Source organism: Prionailurus viverrinus, chromosome A3 (genome assembly GCF_022837055.1).
Source record: "Prionailurus viverrinus isolate Anna chromosome A3, UM_Priviv_1.0, whole genome shotgun sequence".
In the NCBI taxonomy this organism is placed as follows: domain Eukaryota; kingdom Metazoa; phylum Chordata; class Mammalia; order Carnivora; family Felidae; genus Prionailurus; species Prionailurus viverrinus.
The window spans coordinates 129517568-129542168 of NC_062563.1; the positions used below are offsets into that span (position 1 = coordinate 129517568).

Consider the following 24601-nt stretch of genomic DNA (forward strand, 5'->3'; position numbering starts at 1 on the left):
CTGGGAGAGCCACAACTTCAAGGCCGATATTAGAAAAACAAATCTGGATCACAAACTTGGTGAGTGTATTACAAATGGCTAATGTGCTGTGTATGTCTTCAAACTATTAGTTGCACAGAGTTGTGTTTCATGCATCAGGTTTTCTTCATGCTTTCTGAAAATTCACATGTGATAGTTTTTTTTTTTAATTGATATACAGGTAAATCTGTCTTTTCAGACATGACCTGTGTTTTTATTACTAGAAATTAGGTAAAAACGCCTTTATCTGTTGAGGTGTTTCCACATCATTCCTGTTTTGCCTCATGCCTTACCTACAGACGGTTTTTCCCCCTTGTGTTTATTGGCACCATGTGCATTTCTTCTTTGTTCACTGCATCTGTACCAGTCAGTGCCTGGGTCTTATTAGAAGGGCTTGGAGGGTGGTCCTTTAATACTGCTGTTCCTGCCTCGCCTTGATGCGCTGCCCCTCCCCCTTCTCTGCTTTCCCGGATCTACCACCTCGGCCTCATTCTCATGCCTGTGTTTCACTGGGAAACTTGAGAGCTCGCTTCCCTTTGTCCTTCCTCTTTCTGGCTTTTCCCAGAGAAAGAGGTCTTTTCTCTTGCGTTCAGGCTGCTGGAGTCCACACTCCCCCCTGCTCAGGGCTGTTCTGTCTGTCATCTTTTCTCTCTCCTCAGTGTCTTCAACCTCTCCTTCTCTGCTCTGTCAACTTTTTTTTTTTTTTCGGTCCTAAAGTTGAAATCACTCCTGTTTTTTTTTAAATATAACAACAACAAAGTTAGAGCCATATTCTCCCTGGCTTTGGCTGCAGCTGCCTTCCTCCTGTCGCAGCTCAGCTCGGACATAGTCCCCTCCCCTCTTTGCGATCACTTTCTCCACGCTTCTTTGCTCCTCGTTTGTCTGGAGTCCGGCCACCCCTGCCGTTCCACTGAAACTGCTTCTTAATGTCAAGTCCCCTTCCTCTGTTACTTTACTGCTTCCTCCTTCCCGCAGGCTCCTCTGTGTGGCTTCTGTGATGCCCTCGTGCTTTCCCCTCATCCTTGTCTTAGCCATTCGTTTTCATCTCTCCTGGGTGGCCCATCTCTTCTGGCTTTGTCCCCCAGGGTGCTGCTCTTGTCGCTAGTAGAGAGTCTTCTGACACCAGTAAGTGCAGCTGTCTGAACCGGTCTGCCTGCTTCCTGTTCAGTCCACTTCCAGCCCACCATTCAGCACGTACTTACTAAACGAATGCTCTTTCTTGGGCGGACATCTGCTCCTGACATGCCTCAGTTCAAAATCCTTTGGCCGTATTTGGATTTCAGGATAATCTGCCCCTTCCTTAGCTCAGTAAACAGTGTTCTCTGTTCTGTGGTGCCTCCCTACTGCCCCAGCCATTTTGCTCATTGCTTCGCTTCATCCAGTCTTTGGGATCCTGCAGAACAAACTGTACTTTCACAATATGGGACACTTCTCTGCCTTCCATGCTCTTCTCTTGCCCTCCTTCCTTGTGACCTGCCGATATCCACAGATTTTTTTTTTCTTTTTGTTAAGTTTATTTATTTATTTTGAGTGAGAGAGAGAGAGAGCAAGAGAGGGACAGAGAGAGAGAGAGAGAGAGAGAGAGAGAGAGAGAGAGAGAATCCCAAGCAGGCTCCTCACTCAGTGCCCAATGTGGGGCTCGAACTCAACGAACCACGAGATCATGACCTGAGCTGAAATCAAGAGTCAGACGCTTAACCGACTGAGCCCCCGAGGGGACCCCAGTATCCATGGATTCTTTTTTTTAAATTTTTTTAAATTTTTTTTTCAACGTTTATTTATTTTTGGAACAGAGAGAGACAGAGCATGAACAGGGGAGGGGCAGAGAGAGAGGGAGACACAGAATCGGAAACAGGCTCCAGGCTCTGAGCATCAGCCCAGAGCCTGACGCGGGGCTCGAACTCCCGGACCACGAGATCGTGACCTGGCTGAAGTCGGACGCTTAACCGACTGCGCCACCCAGGCGCCCCTCCACGGATTCTTTACAGCACATTTTAAGTGTTCCGCCCTCAGGGAGACTTGGTGACACTCGCAGGTGGGGCCACGTGCCCCCTTCTTTGAGGCCCCACTCATCCTTGCTCTACTTCAGTCTTTGATTTACTGGGTGAGTTTTCCTATGAGGTGGAGATCATTGAAGGAAGAGACCTCATCAGTTTCTATTCCTGACACTTAGAATGGTGCTTGGTTCACGGAAGGTCCTTAGTAAATAACTGGTGGTCTAGGATGAGCGTGTAAGGGAGCAGTACGAGAAGCGGTGAGTTAAGGCCACCTTAGATGATTTTGCCATCAGCCCGAATTATGTCCTTTCATAAACCCAATCAAGTGATAGGGAGTCAAATTGCTGTGTCCTGAGCATGTCTAGGAAAATCATTCTTCGTGTTGGTCTCAGTGAAGGGCAAATACTTGAATGGAGACTGAGAAAGTGTCAACCAGAGTTCATCATTCAGCAAGTATTTATTGAATGTTTTTTTATATAGGAGGCACTGTGGAAGGGTAGGTAGTGAACAGGAATATGAAAGCAAACATTTTGTTTTTGGAGCAGAATGATATAGTGAAAGTAGGATTAATTTGGCATTATCACTAAATAGCTCCCCCTCGCCCCCCCCGTGTTAATGTCGTAAGAATAGACAAATATATATGAAATTGCTCTTAAACTGTCATGCTCTATGAATTTAAAATGTTTGTCTTTCATTATCTTCAGTATTTCTTACTGATTCTTTTGAAACAGTTTGCTGATATATTTGCTAAAGAACTCTAATGTTTTTGTATTAAATAAATGTACATTACTGAGAACGCAGTCTTATAGAAGATGATCACAAGAGTCCGATTCTGTACAGGAGGCTTTGACTGTAGAAGATGTGGGAGATGAAACACTCAGTCTTCCTGTCGCTTTTCTGTTTCAGGTCGACTGTGCATTGTCACTCATTCGACTCGGAATGGAGCGGAACATTCCCGGTTTGCTGGTTCTCTGTGATAATTTGGTTACCCTGGAAGCCTTGGTTTATGAAGCCGGGTGCGATTTAACCCTAACCTTGAAAGAACTCCAGCAGATGAAAGACATTGAAAAACTAAGATTGCTGATGAGTAGTGTACGTTTTATTTCAACTTTCTGTGTACTTGGATTAACGTGGGTCTCAAAGCCAAAGATAAAATGGCCTCCAAACCTGAGAATTTAGTAAATAAAGGAAGGTTTCTTGACTTAAAAATAAATAAATAAATAAATAAAATCCAGTTTTTGAATAAATTACTGAAGGCATCCCAAACTATTTTGGCTGTTCTTGTACCTTGCTTGCCCTTTATTCACAATCATCTGTATATAACGTCTTTCTTTCTTTTAGCTATTAGATTTCTAAACTAGCTGGTCATTCTAGGAGTCATGTTTCTAGGCCTTCACTATGTTAAATTTCCCAATTACTTCTCTATTTTGCTTACACGAAAGTACTGGATTCAGAGGGCTGGGTGCTTGTGTGAAGAAAACATCTTGGCTTAGTGGTTCGTAAGTTCAGGAGGGTTTGCCCAGCCACTTTTAGATTCTTCTTGGGTCACCCTGGGGAGGAAACACCCCCCAACGTTAGAACCTGGTTTCTCATGAACCCACTGAATAGAGAGGCACCTTTGAGACCAGAACGGTGGGGCTGTGGGGGGCCAGCTGTCACAGGCCAGACTGGTTCTAAGCGGCCCGGGAAGGCATGGAATCCTTGTCCCTGCGCTGCCCCACGTGCTCTCCTTTCTCTCTGACTCTTCTCTTTTTTTCTCATGTACTTTCTTTTTCGTCTTCCTTCCTTTTTCTCTCTTGTCCTCTTTCTCCCTCTTACCAGTCAGCCTTTTCTCTCTCCCTCTGGCCCTGCCTTCCATTTTGCTTACTAGTTTTTTTCCCCCACCGATTATCCAGCCAGTGAGAATTGATTTGTGTTACATGTAAGACTCCTCTTAGGGGATTTAGGTGTATCTCCTGGGGTAATTAAAAGAAGGAATTGTATAATGTCAGGGAGAATGAGTAAAATTATGTGTGTCATTTGGAGTTTTGTGAAGGTGGATGTAAAGGGGAAAAACAAAACAGGAAAAGGAAAAGGAAGGGAGAGACTCTGGGATTCAGAGACTATTCTGAAGTAGTTGTCTTCTAGAGGTTTTTGTTTTGTTTTAAGTTTATTTATTTTGGGAGAGAGCTAAAGAGAGTGTGGGGAGGGGCAGAGAGAGAGGGAGAGAGAGAATCCCAAGCAGGCTCCTCACTGTCAGTGCAGAGCCCGACATGGGGCTTGAACCCATGAACTGTGAGATCTTGAGCTGAGCTGAAACCAAGAGTCAGATGCTCAACCAACTGAGCCCCAGCTGCCCCCCTTCTAGAGCTTTTTTTATGCTCCTCTGTCTCTTTGCTTTTTTCTGTTTTATTCTTCCCATCTCTGGGCTCGCTTGTTCTCTCTCCATCTCTCGAGACATCTTTTACACGCACACACACACACTTTTGTAGGTAGAACCTCTCTTTACTCTGGGAGACCTCATGTTGGAGCAGTAGTAGTAACATTTTTGTCTTCCAGAGCTGGGCATAGGCTGTGAGGGACCCAGAGTGGCCCTGGTCCCGAAGAGAGGGCCCCAAGTGCTGTCCACTGTACAAGCCCCAGGCAGAAGGCCATTCTGCTACCTCTCAGGCTGCCTGGGAGAGGTGAACCAGAGCGTCTGTTTTAGGAAGTGTTGGCCTTCAACTCTTTAACGTCAGTCTCTTGAACTTGTTGTCTGGTATGATAGGTATTTAATGTGTGTTTGTTTTGGTTCATTGTATTTTCAGTGTTCTGAGGACAAGTATGTGACAAGTGCCTACCAGTGGATGGTTCCCTTCCTTCATCGTTGTGAGAAACAGTCTCCTGGTGTGGCTAATGAGCTATTAAAAGAATATTTAGTAACTTTAGCTAAAGGGGACTTAAAATTTCCCCTGAAGATATTTCAGCACTCCAAACCAGATGTAAGTAGAAACTCTAACAAAAATCTCTGCACTTCTTCCTCTGCATAATTATGTCTTATTTGTCAGTTTGTTATAATAGGCTTTGCAAGTAACTTCACTTGAAACAGACAAGAAAATGGTTGTCATATTATTCCTTAAAAATGTTTCAACAATTCAGTCCACGAATTTTTTGGAAGTTTATATGTACTTTGATTTATTTACTCATAAGTTTGTTGACTTTCTATTATATTGATTATATATATAGATATATATCAATACCAAAAAAACTAATAGTTGATAGATACTGAATTCTTACTATAGATAGGCACTCTACAAGTGTTAACCCATTTAATCCTTATAGCAATCCTATGATGTAGATATTTTTTATTAATACTGGAGGGAAAGAAAATTGTGATCTAGTGTGGTTAGGCAGTTGTCCAGGGTCACAAGGTTAGGAGTAGATCCTGGGTTCACACATAGGTATTCTAATTTCACAGCTGTTTTCTTAACCAGTGTGCTTTACCCTAACGCCAGGAGAAGAAGAAAAGATTCGGACCCTTTAGGACCTTCAAAATACTTATGAAAATCTTTAGGATGTCATAAGGAACTCTGATTTTTCTTAATATCTCTTGTATTTGCTTAAGACTACTATATATTGGCTCTCAAACAACACAGCATTTAGGAGCACCAACCCCCACCCCCCCATGCAGGTGAAAATCCATTTATAATTTTGACTCTCCCAAAACTTCCAACTATCAGTAGCCTACTGTTGACCTTACCAATAACATAAATAGCCGGTTAACACGTTTTGAATGTTAGATGTATTCTGTACTGTATCTTCATAATAAAGTAAGCTGGAGAAAAGAAAACGTCATTAAGAAAATCATAAGGATGAGAAGATACATTTACAGTCCTGTCCCGTATTTATAAACAATTGGCATATAAGTGGACACACAGTTCAAGGGTCAGCTGTGTTTAAAGCTCTGTACTGCTGTAGAATTCAAGTCGTTGTTCACATTCACTGGCAATAAGTCATTTTGTTAAGTACAGTATACTTTAGCAAAGTAAATAACCTCTTAATTTAGCCATAAATCAAATATGTTGTTTTAAGAGATACTGGCTCCCTTTCTGTTGGCAGTGGCTCAAGCGGGGTGGCATGGCCACTCGAACACCCTGACTTTGTAGTGAGAGTCAAAGGGTTGGATTGGGGTTCACGCCAGAGGCCATTGAAGCCTTCTTCCAATCCAGAATTCGAATTGAGTGCACTTCCTTGAGCTAACCTTTATTGCAGTCTGAAGTCTTCTGAAGTGTATGGTCTTAAGCCCTATAATCCAGATAAAAAAGGAAAATGTTGCTTAGCTAACCTTACATATTTTTTGGTTTCTGAAAGGGTCGTTTGTCAGAAATATATCTATTCTTTGGTGTTCTAAAATTTTCTATCTTCTCATAAGCAGCTCCCGTTTAGTATTCTGGTTTTGAATTTGGGGTGGTTTACTGTTAGCCAAGGGTGGGTTGCTTAAGACCGCAGAACACAATGTGAGAAGCAGGATGGATTGAAAATGAATGTTTTATGAGGAAGAAGGAAGTGACTTTAAATTCTTTCTAGTAATCTTGTTTGTGATACTTCTTCCTTACAGAGTCTTGTAAATCCTTTGTATGTCATCAGCTTTTTGTTGTTTTTACTTGGCAATTTAGCATGTGCCTTTTGAATAAAACATACGGTCATTTGCTTTTGTTGAAATATGTAAACATCAAAGCAGAGAACAATGGGGTTGCTGGGCTCTTCCTTTCTGATCCAACCTCTATCTTTCTAACAATATTATCTTTCCACAACAGAACTTTGCTCATGTTCATGGATCATGATCTATGGGAAGCCTCCAGTGGCTTACCAATGTCCACAGGGTAAACGTTAGGCTCTCTAGCGGGTTCTTTGTGGTCTGTTTCTAGTCTGCCTCTTGAGCCTCGTTTCCCTCTGTGAAGGAATGTGCTAGTTCACTCACACTGAACTACTCACCCTGTCTTCACCTTGTTCTGTCTTTCATGCCTCTTTATGTCTTAATAGCCGGTCTCCTTTGTTAGGGATGGTCAACTTCTCTTCCCTTCCCTTTGCAGACATCTACCTGCCCTTCAAGATCCTGCTGTCTAAGATTCCCTCTGCTGGGACACCTGTGACTTACCTGTGCTATGACAGGTCTTGTCCCTGCCTCTGTAATAACCCATGCCACACTCTCATAATTGGTGTTTATTTATTTTTATTAAAACACTCATGTTTGTCTCTCCCACCCTTGTTTCCTGTGTGTGTTCTCTATGTCCCCTGCATCTGTGTGTTGCCAGAGTGTCAGTGCCTTGTAGAGAGCAGGTGCTCAGTAAATTTTGTGAGGGCAGATGATGAACGAGGGACTGAAACTGGGTTTCATTATGATGCTTTAGGTCACTTGATTCCATTTGTTTGCTTATGAGGATTGTGCTTGGAGCATTGTTTTTATTTTATTTTACTTGGCCCTTTCCAAAAAGATCTGCCATGTGTTAGGCGCAGAGTATTTACAGTAATATCACGGGAGCAGTGATTTCTGTATCAGACCACTTGGACTAAGTTACACTGCATTAACAAATGAGTAGGTTAGAACAGACATTCATCACTTGCAAGTGTCATACAGGCTGTGGCTGGGCTTCTCTTGTGTTCCATGTCTTGTTCGCTCTGGGACGTGGCTAAAAGAGCAGGCCCCCTCTGCCGAGCTGTGGCACAGAGAAAAAGAACAAAGTAGAACCGCACAGCAACTCTTAAAACTCAGCTCAACGTATGTCACGTGACATCTGGTCACATTTCACAGGCTAGAGGAAGTCTGTGGCCAAGCCTGATGTTAATAAGGCAGGGAAGAAGGGAGTGCATATTTGGGGACAATAATACAGATACATACTTGCCCTTTTAACTGTAGTGTATGCTACAAACTCTTCTTCTTTTGTATAACATCCTGATTTTAAGCACTCCTCTGTGATTTTAAGCTGCTGTTCTTTGCTTGAATGGCCCTTTGGAAAGCAGAACTTATGAAGGAACTTGGGCAAGTCTGGATGAAGAGGATTTGGGAATAAAATGTTCTGCCTTCACATGTTCTCTGTCTGCTGTACTAGCATTTTAAAAATGCATCTGTGTATGGGAACTATGAACTTAAATTTTTTTGATTGTTATTTATTTTGAGAGAGTGAGAGAGAGAGAGAGAGAGAGAGCGCCAGTGAGCAAGCCAGTGTGAGCAGGGGAGGGACAGAGGGAGAGGGAAGAGAGAATCCCAAGCAGGTTCTGCACTGTCATCGCAGATCCTAACACTGGGGCTCGAACTCACAAACTCTGAGCAGATCAAGAGTTGGACGTTTAACTGACTGAGCCACCCAGGTGCCCAAGACTTTAAAACAAAAAGTGTGGGGGCACCTGGGTGGCTCAATCGATTAAGCAACCAACTTCGGCTCAGGTCATGATCTCACAGTTTGTGGATTCGAGCTCCACGTCAGGCTCTGTGCTGACAGCTTGGAGCCTGGAGCCTGCTTCGGATCCTGTGTCTTCTTCTCTCTCTGCCCCTACCCAACTTGTTCTCTGTCTCTCTCTCTCTGTCTCTCTGTCTCTCTGTCTCTCTGTCTCTCTCTCTCTCAAAAATAAATAAACATTAAAAAAAATAACAGTTTTCTAGGCCCAACCCAGATATAATGAGAATTTGGGGGGTAGGGATCTGGAATGTGCACTTGACAATTTATCCAGTGATTCTGGTGGAAATCCACATGCTATATGCTGCAAATAATTCCCACTCCTGTTTTTCTGTTCCTCCTGTCGTTCTCTTAGTGATGAAGGTCACTTTCATCTGATGGGGAATCAAACTGTTTCAAGGTTCAGAAGGACTTTCCTCTTTCCAGCTATCCTGTATTTCTATGGTGCAGTCCTCCAGAGGCCTGAGTTTGGAAGCTTTGGGTGCTGACGTAGGCCCTGTATCCCAGCAGTGGCATAAATGGGAAAGTCTACTTAACACTTTAAACTCTTGTCTTCGATTTCCTGCTTGCCTGCTTTTGGCCCATACTCCTTAGGGAACTGAAAAATTTATACTCTACCATGCAGTTAAGTATGGTAACCTCTAGCCATGTGAGGCTATATAAATTAAAATAATAAAATTAAAAATTCATTTATTCAGTCTCCCCAGCTTTCTGTTATTTCTAGTATTTTGTAATTACAAACGATGCTATAGTGAATAACTTGTTCCCATGTGGTTTTGTGTCTTTGATGTTTATTTTATTTATTTATTAAAAAAATTTTTCTTTAATGTTTATTTTTGAGAGAGAGAGAGAGAGAGTGCGAGCGTGAGTGGGAGAGAGAGACACACAGAATCCAAAGCAGGCTCCAGGCTCTGAGCTGTCAGTACAGAGCCCGACATGGGGCTTGAACTCATGAACCACAAGATCATGACCTGAGCTGAAGTCAGACGCTTAACCGACTGAGTCGCCTAGGCACCCCATGTTTATTTGTTTTTGAGAGAGAGAGACAGAGCATGAGTAGGGGAGGGCCAGAGAGAAAGGGAGACACAGAATCCGAAGCAGGCTCCAGGCTCTGAGCTGTTAGTACAGAGCCCGATGTGGGGCTCGAACCCATGAACTGTGAGATCACGACCTGAGCCGAAGTCGGACGCTTAACTGATGGAGCCACCCGGGTGCCCCGGTTTTGTGTCTTTGGTATGCCTCCAAGGTGTGTTCCTACGATGGGCATCCTGAGCCTACAGGCAAGTGTTGTGTTGGCATTGCCAGAGTTTCCTTCGGGGCGGTGGGGACGGGGGATGGTTGGTCCAGTTGACATTCCTACCAGCGGTATAAGACCATGCTTGTCACTCTACAGTTTTGTGGACAGAATTCATTGCCATAGTTTAACATGTTTACTAATGTGGGAAGTGGAAAGTGGTATTTCAGGGGTGTTTTAATTTGCATTTAATTATGAGTGAATTTGAAATGTCCTCATGTATTTGAGGGGATTATCTCTTTTTTGGTGACTTGTCCATTCCTGTCTTCTCCCCGTTTTTCATTTGGATTTTTGTTCCTTTGTGCTTTGTTTTTGTAGAAATTCAATTACATTGGCATAATTACCCCCCTTTTTAATGGTATGGATTGTGTACATTTCTTTCAGTTGGTAGATTATCTTTTGACTCTGTCTCTGGTGGGTTATGTCAGCCAGAATTTTTATCTCTATGTGTAGACAAATTGAGCAGTTTTTTACTGCCTCTGTATTAGGAGTCATGGTGAGCAAGCCTTTTCCTCCAAGGTCAAAGAAGAATCCACTCATTTTCTTTCAGTACTTGTATGATTTTATTTTTCTGTGTGGATCCATAATCTACTTGGAGTTCATTTTTTTGTGTGGTGACATGAGGTCTAATTTCTTTCCTCAGATGGCTACCTAGTTGTCCCAGCACCATTTATTACAAATTTGGTCTTTTCTAGAGTGATTTGAGATGCCACCTTTGTCTTATATCAGATTTCCATTTAGTTCTAATTCTAGACTTAAAAAAATTTTTTTGCAAGTTTATTTAGTTTTGAGAGAGACTGAGTGTGAGCGGGGGAGGGGCAGAGAGAGAGGGAGACACAGAATCCAAAGCAGGCTCCAGGCTCCAAGCTGTCAGCACAGAGCCTGACTTGAACTCATAACAGAGCCTGGCTTGAACTCATAAACTTGTGAGATCATGACCTGAGCCAGAGTCGGATGCTCAACTGACTGAGCCACTCAGGCTCCCCTAGAGTTTTTATATTGTTACTGGTTTGTCTGTACACTGGGACCAACTGTTTAATTATAGAGATTTTATAGTGTGCTTTTAAAGTCTGGTAAGGGTGGTGTTCCTTTATAGTTTTTCTCCCTAGGTTTTTTTTTTTTTTTTTTAAGCTATTCTTATAAAAGTTTGTTTCTTCATCTGAACTGTAGTACAACTTGTTTGATTCCATAAAATAGCTTATATTTACTGTGATTATATTAAATTTGTAAATTAGCCTAGCAAGACTAATATTTATTTATTTATTGAAGTTTTAAGGTTCAGTTAATTAATTTCATGCACATGCACGAGCATGAGCTGGGGAGGGGCAGAGAGAGCAAGAGACCAGTATCTCTGTAACATCCAGTCATCCTATTCAAAAAGAGGGGGTATCCCTCTTGCACTGTTGGTGGGGTTGCGAACGGGTGCCTTTGGAAAATAGTGGAGGTTTTGGAGGTTTCTCAAAAAATTAAAAATAGACCTATCCTATGACCCAGTAATAGCACTGCTAGGGATTTACCCAAGGGATACAGGAGTGCTGATGCATAGGGGCACTTGTACCCCAATGTTTATAGCAGCACTTTCAACGGTAGCCAAATTATTGAAAGAGCCTAAATGGTCATCAACTGATGAATGGATAAAGAAGTTGTGGTTTATATACACAATGGAATGCTACGTGGCAATGAGAAAGAATAAAGTATGGCCTTTTGTAGCAACGTGGATGGAACTGGAGAATGTTATGCTAAGTGAAATAAGTCCTACAGAGAAAGACAGATACCATATGTTTTCACTCCTATGTGGATCCTGAGAAACTTAACAGAAGACCATGGGGGAGTGGAAGGAGGAAAAAAAAAGTTACAGAGAGGGAGGGAGGCAAACCATAAGAGACTCTTAAAAACTGAGAACAATCTGAGGGTTGATGGGGGGTGAGAGGGAGGGGAAAGTGGGTGATGGGAATTGAGGAGGGCACCTGTTGGGATGAGCACTGGGTGTTGTATGGAAACCAATTTGACAGTAAATTTCATATTAAAAAAAAAAGAGGGTATCATTCTATTCTGTCTTTTTTTTACTGTCTTTCAGGTGTATTAAAAATGTTCTTCATGTAGCTTGTGCACATTTTTTGTTAAATTTATTCCTAAGCCTTTAGTTTTCTCTTTTTCTATTATAAATCAAGTTTTCCCTACCTTCACTTCCTCTGTTTGTTGGTTTTATATATGAAAGCTATTCATTTTGTATGTTAATTTTGTATTCTGCCCCTTTACTAGTTTCTTGTATTGCTTCATTCTCTGGGGTTTTCCAGATATCCTGTCTTATCATCTGCTCTTCATCTACTTGCCTGTAGCGCATAATTTAAAGATATTTATTTATTTATTTATTTATTTATAATTCATTTATTCATTCATCCATTTATTCATTCATTTAATGTTTGTTTATTTTTGAGAGAGAGAGAGAGAGAGAGAGAGAGAGAGAGAGAGAGAGAGACAGAGCACAAACGAGGGAGGAGCAGAGAGAGAGGGAGATACAGAATCTGAAGCAGGTTCAAATGCATGGCTCAAACCCATGAACCGTGAGATCATGACCTGAGGTGAAATCGGACGCTTAACCAACTGAGCCACCCAAGACTGTTCTTTAAAACAAAATTATAATCTTCCTACACTTTACCTTGCTGTGTAGCATGGAGAATAATCTGCTACTCATGGTGGGGAAGACTCACTGACTTCCTAGAAAGTTTTAAAGGGGCTCTTTTTTGTTAGCTCGAGGTGGGGCAAATGATGGTTTAATAGTCACTACTGAGATATTAGGGCAGGCTTGATGGAAATAAGAGGAAGTGTGTTATACACTTCATGAAGCTAGACATCTTGTAGGTAGATGAACAGAGCACGAATGGTAAGTGCCTTAAAATGGTGATCATTACAATTTATGTGCTAATAGATTGCATTAGGAAAGATATACTGAATGGCACGGGAAGCAAACAAAAAGCTGCCATAGGAATATAAAGAGGAAAAAATAATTTATGTATCAGAGTAGAATGAGGATAGAGTCTTTGGATTAACATTTATTGAGCATATGTAAGAGGCTGTAAGAATCTGGCCAAGTCCAATTGAAGTTCAAGCCAGGCAGAGATACAACTGGATTATTAGGGAGGTCGTAGATAGGGCAAGACTGAGTTTTCGAGAAGTACACTACGACAAGGAGACATAATCAGACTAATAGCATGTTTAGATGAAGGCAAGTAATTGAATTTGAGTGAACTAAAATTTGCATAGAGGTTTGTAGGACCAGAACAGTGAGCTGGCACCAGGCACGAAGGACTTGAGTGGAAGGCAGAAAGTTCATTTTTTACCTTTCACATCGTAGGACTGCAAAAGGGTTTTCAGCAGGAGATTTTGAACACATATGATCAAGTATGGACTTTAGAACCTTTAACTTCCAAGTGATTCTTCAGTGTCGCAGGGAGGGCAGGAAAGGAAGCAGGGGAATCCAGGGAGACATCAAAGAGTTTGGCTTCTGCTGCAGTTGGTTTTCCATTTATTCCTTTTCATTCAAACTGGTTTGTTTTTTTTCATTTTCCTGTAGGAGTTGCGTTGTTGAATACTGTAGTTTTTGTCAGTCTCTCCCATTCTTACTGTGAAATGTTCCCGCGGGCCTGTTCCTGCAGGCTGTGGGGCTGTGAGAGCAGGTATCCTTAGCCCTGGTCTTGCAGCCAGTTGCCTGCATTTGACTCCTGGCCTGACCACAGCCAGCTTTGTGCCGTGAGCAAGTTATAGGGCCTCTTGGGGCCTCAGTTTCCCCTTTATGTAGAATCGAAATAGAACTAGTATTAACCTTACAGGGTGGTTTGAGGAATTGAGAATTCATGCATGTGAAGCACATAGAAATAGTACCTGGCACACAGTAAGAAATCAGGAAAAGTTAGCGATTTTAATTAAACAATAATGACTTTTACTGTGCCCTGTTTGTCTCTTTAACCAGTCTGTCACTTTGCAACCTTGGATAACTGGCACGTGTCGATGTCAAGTTAATGGGATGTTTTTCTCTTAACACCTTGAAGAAATCTGTAGAACTCCTGTAACCATACTACCTCAGAAAACTACTTTCCTCATAACCTTGAATGTTTCTTCTTCCGTCCATCCATGTGATTTTTCCAGCGAGACGATAGATGCCTTTGGTAGCTTCTCTCCATCACTTTCTTATCTGTTTTGTGAATTTCTGCTAAAATGCTGAACCCCACTAGGTCTTTATTATGGAAATTATTTTGTCATTGAGGGCTCTAAACTTACTTTGTCATTGAATAGGGCTCTAAGAATATAGTTTCCTCTTTCTATTTTCATTTCTTTGGTGGTAATCATGTCAGCGTTCTTCACGTATTAATTTATTTAGTCCTCACAACTGTGACATTATGGAGAGTTGTTAATATCCATTTGTATAGATGAGAAAAACAAGGCACAAATACAGTATTTTTATATCCTAGAAAATACTCCAGAATGGGAGTCTGATTTGCGATGGAAAGGGTGTATCCTATAGAAGACAGTGACCCAAAGTAGCCATTCTTTCTGCACCAGAGTGTGCTCTGTGATTTGAATATTACTGCGTTACAGTGTGACTTCTTTTGAATAGACTGTCAGTGCTATTTAGTTACATGACTAATATATAATGCGTACTGAAAAATAGTAGGTTCAAACATCTCTGAATATTAGTTAAGGAATTTTATATATTTTTGTAATTGAAACACATAAAATTTGGCTTTAGGGTTAGAAATGTTTTTAATGAAGTGCCTTTTTAATTCACTGTGTTTCTTCTATCCACTTTATCTTGAATGGGTCATAAATTGAAGAATCTGTTTTCAGCAGATGCAAAGATTATGGGTACAAATTATCTTTTCTAGCTGATTCTGTAATTAAAATGTGATTTCATTCAGAATTATTAAAGACCCCAAAAGTCTGTAAGCTAAAGAAAAATCAAGATTTGTTTTTGCAGGTGATTAATTGCACTGTTTAATATTCTATTGACAGTTGTACTGGGCTAGGGAAAAACGGACTATAAATCTGACTCTTACTACAGCATGCTTTATTTTCTCTGTAGCTGCAGCAAAAAATTATTCCTGATCAGGACCAACTGATGGCAGTCGCTCTAGAGTGTATCTACAACTGTGAACGAAATGACCAGCTGTCCCTTTGTTATGACATATTAGAATGTCTTCCACAAAGAGGATACGGGTGAGAATCCACAGTGTGCCAGTCTTATTGTCGTCTTTTTTGTCCTAACAGCTGAAACGAAAATGTTGTTTCCCTGAGTGTTCATTAGAGAGAATTTGGGGAATATAAAAACATGTACAGAAGAAAATGAAATCATCTGCAAACCTGTAGCCTAGAGATAAACTTTTGTTTTTCCAACAGTGTATGAGCAGTCACTGTAATTTTGTCAACTTGGATAAATTATCCATTAAAAAACAAACAAAAATACCACCACCACGATGAAAAATACTTAATTTTAAGTGCATAGACAGTGATATCTCTGTTTCCAGTTGTGTTTTTCATGAAGCTTTTTTCACATTTATGGGCTTGGGGTAATCTATGAATTATTTGTTCTGGGCCCTTGCCTACAATAAGCATGTTAAGTAATCATGGATGAATATAAATAATTTTATTTTACTTTATTTTTCTCTCAGTTTTATTGAGCTGTAATTAATATACAGCACCATGTAAGTTTGAAGTGTTTAACGTAATGGCTGGATATCCATACATTGTAAAGCGACAAGTCTGTTTGGTTAACATCCCTCATCTTCTACAGTTACATACATACACACATACATACATAAATAAGTAAGTTTTCTACCTTGTGATGAGATCTTTTACTCTTCTGAATATAGCATACAGCAGTGTTTTGGTTGGTTTCAGTTGTTTGCCCAGATTGTTCCTTGACTGGAACATGTTGCTTCATAACCATCTTAGCACATTATGTCCCCTGTACGTACTTCTCTACACCTGGAAGTTTTATACATTTTGACCACCTTTATTCGGTTCCCACTCTACCCACTCCCATCCCCCGTAACCACAAATCTGATTTTTTTCTATGAGGAGGTGGTGGTGGTTTTTAGATTCCACATATAAGTGAGACTGTCTTACAGTATTTGTCTGTCTTTGACTTATTTCTCTTAGTATAATGCCCTTAAATCCCATCCATGTTGTCATAAATGGCAGGATTTCCTTCTCTTGTGTGGCTGAATAGTATTCCACTGTGTACATGTAAATAGCACTTTTTCTTGATTTATACATCTGTTGACGGACACTTAGGTTGTTTCCATGTCTTGACTGTTGCGACTAATGCTGCTCCCTCTCTCTTTTCCTTTAAGGAGATTTTTATTTTTTGTGAAATGAATGATAGAAATCACCAATTTTGCATCCCAGTGTGAAATAATGGTTTCATGCAGTCATTAACGGGACTGCGGTCAGGTGAAAGATTGATGGGTAAAAGATATTTGCGTGATACCAAAGTATTAGCTCAGCATATTTTTAATATATTTCTTTTGTTATTTCAAAGGGGAGATTTAGCTTTATAAAGTACAAGTCTGACTGCCACCATCTTTATTTTTTATTTATTTATTTATTTTTTAATTTTTTTTTTTTTTCAACGTTTATTTATTTTTGGGACAGAGAGAGACAGAGCATGAACGGGGGAGGGGCAGAGAGAGAGGGAGACACAGAATCGGAAACAGGCTCCAGGCTCTGAGCCATCAGCCCAGAGCCTGACATGGGGCTCGAACTCACGGACCGCGAGATCGTGACCTGGCTGAAGTCGGACGCTTAACCGACTGCGCCACCCAGGCGCCCCTTACTGCCACCATCTTTAATCAAGCTACCACGTGTGGTATCACGGTCAGCCTGGTGTTCTGTGCCTCCTGCAGAGATGCATTACGAGTAAAATTGTTCACTCTGAATCTACAGTCCTTGAGCTGAACTTCTGCTTTACAGTAAATCAGGGGATAGGGGAGCAAGTCCAAGAACACATGAAGGAAACAGATACATATGGAGGGTGAGGCACTCTGCAAGTCAACTGGTCTTCTCACTTTGAAAAGCCCGCGTCATGGAGAGAAACAAATGAGTGGGGGTGGGAGGTGCCGATCTAAAATCAAGAGTCCAAACGGACATCATCATCTCCTAAATTTTAACTATAAAGCAATGTATGCACATCATGAAAGTGAAGGAATCGAAAGACTTGTGATCGATAAACAGTTGATTGCTGCCCCCCTTCGTCATGCTTGAACACCTGTCTTCTAACAGGAACACTTGTGTAGATAACGGTTTTCTTCTGGTCTTTGCCTGCCTCCTCTAAAACAGTAGGCTCATGCTGCTGCCGCAGTGCTACATGATTCTCGACTTCCTTTCATGGAGGTCTACCTCTCCCCATACCTGCTTGTCCTACTGTTCTGTCAGTGTGGTTAAGGCCGTAGTTTCATCACTGTGTTAGTAAATGTTGTTTCTACAGAGCTGGGTATGATTATATTTCCTTTTTTTGCAGCGTTTTGTTGTCCCTGAATTGGATCATTTCCTTTTTTGTTGTTTGCTTTGTGCCCATTTATCTCCTTCAGTCTTCCGACGGAACGTAAAACTCTTCTTTACAAAGATATCTCAGTTCCTTCCCTTTTTCTTGTCTTCTCTCCCCCGTCTTCCTTTTGAAGCCTCCGTCTTGGACTTGTCTTTTCTCTTGCTTTGATGTGAATTAATTGTTGTGTGTTCTGAGCAACTGCCATCCCGGGACTTGCTGCGCCTCTCTTGTGTTGCATATTGCATTTCTGAGATCTCTTCTCTTCTCCTTCCTTCGCTTATTCTCTCATTTTGATGGAGCAAAATCTTAATAGCTTCCTGTCAAAGGTTACATGGAGGCATTTTGATTTGAAGACTGTCCCATGTCAGAAAGATAACCAGAATTGCCCCCTTAAACTTGATAGTAGGCTTGGCTGTGTCTGCAGTTCTAGGTTTATAATTATCTTTTCCTTGTGAGTTTTGAAGGCATCCGTCTTGTCCTCTCCTCCCAGGATTGTCAGGTAGTCCCATATCATTCTAAGTTGTTACTTTATATATGGCTTTTCTTCCTTTTTGGATATTTCAATACCTTCTCTTCATCTCTGTATCGTAAGGGTGTGTTTTATTGTGAGTCTAAATGCATTGTTGTGGTGTTCATTTAGTTAGTCTGTTCCAGTCTGGAAACTCTTGTCTTTCAGATCATTGGGAAATTTTCTTATATTGTTTCCCTAATCAGTTTCCTTGGTAATTTTATTTTTACTTCCTTCCCTTTTTTTTCTTTTTTACTCTCTTTCTTTCTCTAGTTTTTTTTTTTTTTTGCACTTTCTTCTTTGTTTACTACCCCTTTTATTCTTTTGCCCACTTTTTGATCTTCTGTTAAATGATCTAAGAGTGTCTTCAGTTTTATCTTCTCATCCCTCTTTCAAATTTTAAAATTTAGTTTGGCTTTCTTATTTAAATTCCAGGAACATTTAAAATAAAATAGTATCCTAGTCTTGTTTCAGAGATGCACATGTACCTGTTCCTCTGTTCCCTGCATTACCCACGTTCTCACCATGGTCTCTCAGTATTCATATCCTGTTTGTTTGTATCTCTGCTTTTACCATTAGGGACTTTGCTTCATGTCCAGTGATTCTTGGCCATTACTTTATCTCTAAGACATGAAAAAGCTGTCTGGCAGCCTATGACAGGCTGAAGCCTTTTCATGGTAGGAGTGCTTGAGGGGTGGCCTTGTGTGTGAGCACCTCATTTGTCCTCTTGTTTCAGGTTTCAGTTTTGGATGTTTTGTGCCTGTGGTGCTCTCAGATGTTGTCCATTATGTTGTAGAGATGTTGGGTAGTTTGGAGATCTTGATCGTTCATCTCCCCTCAGCAAGGGTCTCAGTACTGACCACCAAGAAGGAATGCAGGCAATGAGACTTGTCAAAGTAAAGCTAAATGGAGACCATAGTAGTGCTTAATACATCCTTTCCTTCCTTGGTCTCAGTTGAAGGAATCTTCATGTAGGGAAAGGTAAATCACAGAGTGACTCTGCACGTATGTCTTACCCAGACCTATACAGCTATGACCATAGGCCACCTCCCATCCTTAGTCAAGAGCAACAGGAACAGCAGGTGTGTCTGTGGGAACCGTGGGCCCCCCTGAGAGCCATGGGCCTTCAGTAGGCAGCAGAAGGCTGGTAAAGGGACTGTAGTAACCGATTTGTAGCAACCTATGTTCGGTTACCGAATGTAGTAGCCGATTTTGTACCCATCATTTAGAAACCTCAACCCAGTGGCTGTCAGGGTGTTAGTAGTAAAACTACTCTTTGCAGAGGGTTACAAGAGACGCAGAGGCCTCTCTTAACATCTGTGTCCGGAAGCAGAGTGATGGGAGTTTTTTCCCTTCGATGGCCCAGCTGGGAAACTTGATGGTCTGTCTTTCAGCTCTGTGCCTCTGTTGTGGTCTTTGAATCTGCTAGTCAAACTCATCGACGTCCAAGTAATGTGCGTAATTTTTAGGAATAAATGTATTAGACTTTGTTTTTCAGGAAGATCAAATAAGCATAAATATCAACTAGAGCCTATCTATTAATTTTTGAACAGTAATTTGCCTACTGTAAAGTATCAGTGGAATGATATTAAAAGAACATTTTTTAATGTAGACATTACAGTTACATTACAGAATTAGTGTGGTTTTGAAGTGTCTAGGCTAAGAAATGTCTCTTTATCTTGGCTTTAGATTAATGATACTTGATCTAACAGATTTTTTTTTTTTGTAAATAAAAAAAAATAGCCTGATACTCTCTTGTTTTCCATTTATTTCTTAATGATTATATTTCACATTTATAATTTTCTAAATAATATGTCATTTTAAATTAGCCCCATATTAAAATTCAGAGCCTCAGAGTATTTTCTGAGGTTCTCTTTGTTCTTCATGCCAAGTTTGTCAGTTTGTATTTTCCTGTGATTAGTTGTTTGTTTTTAGCAGTTACATGATTATTTACCAAATGGTAAACTATGTGTTTTTTCACCATGAAATGAACACTTATTTAACCTCATTAATTTTTCGTGTACCTTACGTAGGCAGCATGTTCCATCTGGCTGAAAAAAAAAAAAAAACTTATTATGTTCGTGAATATCAATTCACAACGGAGGAACACCATATTCTTGAAAGTCAGTGACAAATGTTTATTGTAGAGCTACACAATGATAGTTAAGAAATTACTGTCGTGGGTTAATAGAACGTAGCTGTGACAATTGACCTTCTGAAGGACTTTAAGTGGAACATACCCTAACTTAACACTCTAGGTCAAGGCCTCAAATTGGTTTTAAAGGATAGTGTAATCTTTGTAAACTGCACAAATAATTGCCAAATAGATTGAGACCAGGAAAGATTGATAGTTTTATAGTGAGTATTTTTGGGGGTTCAAGTTAGGGCATTTTTAATTTTCTAAGTTCAGATGAAGAGTTTTATTTGGTCATCTTACTAATAAAACCCTAAGACCTGGCTGGGATTCAGTTGCATCATTGGGGTGGGGGGCACTGGAGAGCATCAGGTGCCGTGCTGCTCGGCTGAGGGCAGTCCCTCCATATTAGGGACACAGAGTTGTACCGGATGGAAGGGGACTTTAATAGTAGTGTCTCAGCCTTTGTGCCAAATCCCTGCATTCACTTGTACGTGTGTTGTTCCATACTAAATCTACCAGCTACATTTGTATTAGTGTATGTTTGCCATGATAATGTTTCTCCTAGTCCCCTGTCCACATGCTTCCTCAGAGAGGCCTTGCTTTTTATCTCCACTGCCTTCCAGGGATTATCTACATGATAGCCTTGCTTCTTTTTGGTTCCTTAATATTGAAGTGGGTGCAGAGGGAATGATGACATAGAAGAAATCTTCTGAGTATATAGAATCCTGATGGAAACTTCTAGGGGGTGGTAGGGATATAGACAGGTGGAGGAGAAAGCCAATGTGCAGGGCCATGCTTCCTAACCTGTTTTCTTGGTTAAAAGAACAGAACCAAATGGTGATTTTACTTTCTACCTCTTTTTTTTTTTTTTTTTAAGAAAAGACTAAAATTGACTTATAATTCTTTGTTGCTTTTAGCAGAATTGAGCAAAAAGTTCTTCAGTAAATACCTGTCCATATCATGCTAATCAGTAATAGAGAATATCATTCTAGTCCAATATTTTTTTTTTAATTTTCATCTCTTGAGTTGTGAAAGATGCTGGCTGAATGCATTCAGGAGATGACTAAAATTTTGCCCAGGCCGTGTAATATTGTTGTATATGAACTATAAGGGAAACATCGTTTCTCTTTTTCACTTCATTGAGTCTTATATTTCATATAAGAAGCTACTCCTGAAACTTGTTAATTTTTTTTCCTCTTAATCCTTTAGTCCTAAAACCGAGGCAACCGCAGCTCTTCATGATATGGTCGACCAACTGGAACAAATTCTCAGGTGAGAAAAATGAATCTGTTGGCTTTGTGCTGAGGGAGGAGGTCTGTCCAAGAAATACTACCTTTAGTATGTCTAGTGTATTTCCAGTTTGACTTTCTATTTGAGTGCATTTTCTTAATGCAAATGTACAGCTAGCCTATGTAGAGTAGTAAGAGCCTGGACGTTGAAGACTGGCAGACCTGTGTTCAAATCTAAGCATTGCCACTTACAGGCTCTGTGATATTTGAGCCTTCGGCTTTCTTTTTAGAATTTCAAACTCATGGAGATTATGGGATTAGTGTTAGATGAAGTTTTTAAAATGCCTCCTACACAGAAATGTTAGTTTCTGCAGCAATTACTGTATCTTTCAGCAAACAATGTTTAGTATACTCCTGATTTTCATTTTTTGGGCATATTGCACTTGATGGACTATCTGAACTAGATCAAACTGCACTAAAGCCTTCAGGTAACTCTGTAGTCATATTCTTTACTGTCAAAATGAAGCATTAAACTTTGTCTTGGAGCCTGAAATTTCCCAATTTAGTATTTAGGAAGTCATGTGCTGTTTACTAGTATTTATATGTGTATATGAAGATGCTTGAGTAATTTTTAAATATCTGTATTAAAATTTTAGGGATAAGAATTTTTCCAATATATATAATTATAGAATAATAGGTAATACCATCACTTTATAGTGGTGATAAAATAGTGAAGTATATAATTTGGAGTCTACTAATTAGAAGTTTTATTCATTCAATTTCAGGGGCTTGAGTATAAAAATGTTTCAAGTTGTATTTAAGGAAACAGTGTTTTTATGTGCTGTGTATGTATGGGAGTTTAATGAAGAATTAATTGTTCAGTTGCCTCCAGACCTCTGTTTCCTCTATTTATTATTGCCTAGACTGAAAGGTGTTACTTTGTGTTCTGAAAGTTACAGGTTTTTTTTTTTTTTCTTGAAAAATGCTTAATAAATCAAGCTTGCTCTTTGTTTTCAAGCTTTGCTTATTTTAGGTTGGCTGTGTTTCTTCTGTCCCCAATGTCCCTGAAAAGTTGAGCATCGTTTTGAGTAAAGCTTAGTGGATTAAACCACTATAGAATCATTCCTTACAAATTTGAGGATTACAATTTTTTTCGTCTAATGAAATTGAGAACAGTTATCTCAAAAAGATACAGTAAAATAAACACAGTATATTTCACCATATGTTCCCTGGGCATAACCATGAGTGGTCCTGATGTCACATTATGCTCTTAGAACCTCAAGGAAACAGTAACCCCTTGTCAGTTTCTGGATGGTACCCATGCCTTTGCCTCTTTAGTTTAAGTCATTTTTTAAAATAAGGACTTTTTATTTCTGTTCCACTTCATAGCCACCAATTACTGAAAAATGTTTTAGCGTACCTAATACCAGGTGACATGACCCATGAAACCTGTTCTTATGAAGAGCTAGTGAAGTCTAACCAGTCACTCTGTGAGTCCAGTAGTAGTTAATTCATAAATGTGAGGTTCGGGGAGGCAAACCAGGTCTCAAGAAGATTCATATGAGACAAAATTTGTGACATATTTTCTATTTTTATAGAATAGATTTTGGAGGGAGATTAAGCCTTGTGGTATTTCTGGGGCTCCAACTCTAAAATTGTTTCTTTTTTTTCTTTTTTTAATTTTTTTCTTTTTTTAAATTTTTTTCTTTTTAACGTTTGTTTATTTTTGAGAGAGAGAGACAGACAGAGCATGAATGGGGGAGGGTCAGAGAGAGAGGGAGACACAGAATCGGAAACAGGCTTCAGGCTCTGAGCTGTCAGCACAGAGCCTGACGCGGGGCTTGAACTCACAGACTGCGAGATCGTGACCTGAGCTGAAGTTGGACGCCCAACTGACGGAGCCACCCAGGCGCCCCGTTTATTGCTTTTCTAACAGCCTTGCCTATAATAAGTTACTCAGCAGGTTTGTTCAGAGTTAAAGCTTGGTATTGAAATGATAGATTTTGCTTGTTTTACTGATTTGATGCTTTTAGAGTACAGGAAAATTACAAAAACTATTTTTAGATAAAGACATGTCATACTTTTGAAAAAATAGTTACTAGTTCTAAGTACATTGTCATAAGAGTATGGGATATAAAATTGGATACATAATTGTTAACTTTTTTTGGCTGAGAATTAATGTAATTTGTAAAATTGGGTCATTCTGTATGCCATATATTTTTTTAAATACTAAACACCTAAATGCTACATGTATAAGATTCTTAGATTTTTTGGTTTGGTAACAAGACTTTAAAATATCCTTTTCTCGGGGCGCCTGGGTGTCTCAATTGGTTAAGCGTCTGACTTCAGCTCAGGTATGATCTCACAGTCTGTGAGTTTGAGCCCCATTTTGGGCTCTGTGCTGACAGCTTAAAGCCTGGAGCCTGCTTCAGATTCCGTGTCTCCCTTTCTCTCTGCCCCTCCTCTGCTCATGCTCTGTCTCTCTCTGTCTCAAAAATAAATAAAAACATTAAAAAAAATTTAAAATATCCTTTTCTCACTTTAAGTGTGTCAGAGCTTTTGGAGAAACACGGACTTGAGAAACCGATTTCGTTTGTTAAGAACACTCAGTCTAGTTCAGAAGAGGCCCGCGCGCTGATGGTCAGATTGACCAGGCATACTGGTCGGAAGTAAGTAATGAACAGAATTAATCAATACTTGTATATGGTTAAAAATAGTAGTATTTTTCTTTTTTTTTTAATTCATTGAGTTATAATTGACCAACAATAAATTGCACATATTTAAAGTGTAGAATTTGTTAAGTTTTGATATATGTATATACTCATGAAACCATCTCACAATCAAGGTAATAAATATATCTGTCACTCTTAAAAGCTGCTTTTTGCCTCTTTATGTTCCCCTCCCTTCAGCTTCTCCCCATCACTCCCTCACCCCTACCCTAGACTACCACTGATCTGTACTTTTATCACACTTTGTTGACCTATTCACCTGTTTAGGGACATGTGGGTTGTTTTGAGTTTTGGCTTTTACAGCTAAAGCTATGAATATTCATGTACCATAAAATATTCCTGATATTTTATTTTCTTGTGTTATTATAAATAGAATTATTTTCTTAATTTAATTTTTGTATTGCTCACTCCTAGTGTATAGAGTTATTGGTATGTGTTAAAATATATTTTTAAAAATTTTGATATATATTGAGCTTGTGTCTTCCTACCTTGCTGGACTCCTGCGTTAGTTCCAGTAGGTTTTCCTGAATATTATGCCATCTGCAAATAGAGACAGCTCTAGTTCCTTGTATACAATTTTCCTCTCTCTTTCCTTTTATTGGTGTTAGCATGATGTGTCTTTTGGTATATAGCATGGTATACCTTTAACGTTTAATTAATTTATGGTTTTGTATTTGAAGTGTGTTTTTTGTAGGTAATACATAAGTTAGGCCTTTCTGTCAAGGTCTGAGCT

At 39.9% G+C, this 24601-nt stretch overlaps 1 protein-coding gene across 3 annotated transcripts in view; it reads left to right on the top strand.

The window, feature by feature from the left end:
• Positions 1–24601, top strand: part of NBAS (NBAS subunit of NRZ tethering complex) — a 339328-nt gene that overhangs the window by 136641 nt on the left and 178086 nt on the right. For all 3 annotated transcript variants that reach the window (XM_047852270.1, XM_047852271.1, XM_047852272.1), the window contains exons 24-28: positions 2922–3107; positions 4802–4975; positions 14803–14936; positions 21120–21182; positions 23686–23808. In XM_047852270.1, the coding sequence (XP_047708226.1) occupies positions 2922–3107; positions 4802–4975; positions 14803–14936; positions 21120–21182; positions 23686–23808 (680 nt within the window). The remainder of the gene's footprint in view (positions 1–2921; positions 3108–4801; positions 4976–14802; positions 14937–21119; positions 21183–23685; positions 23809–24601) is intronic.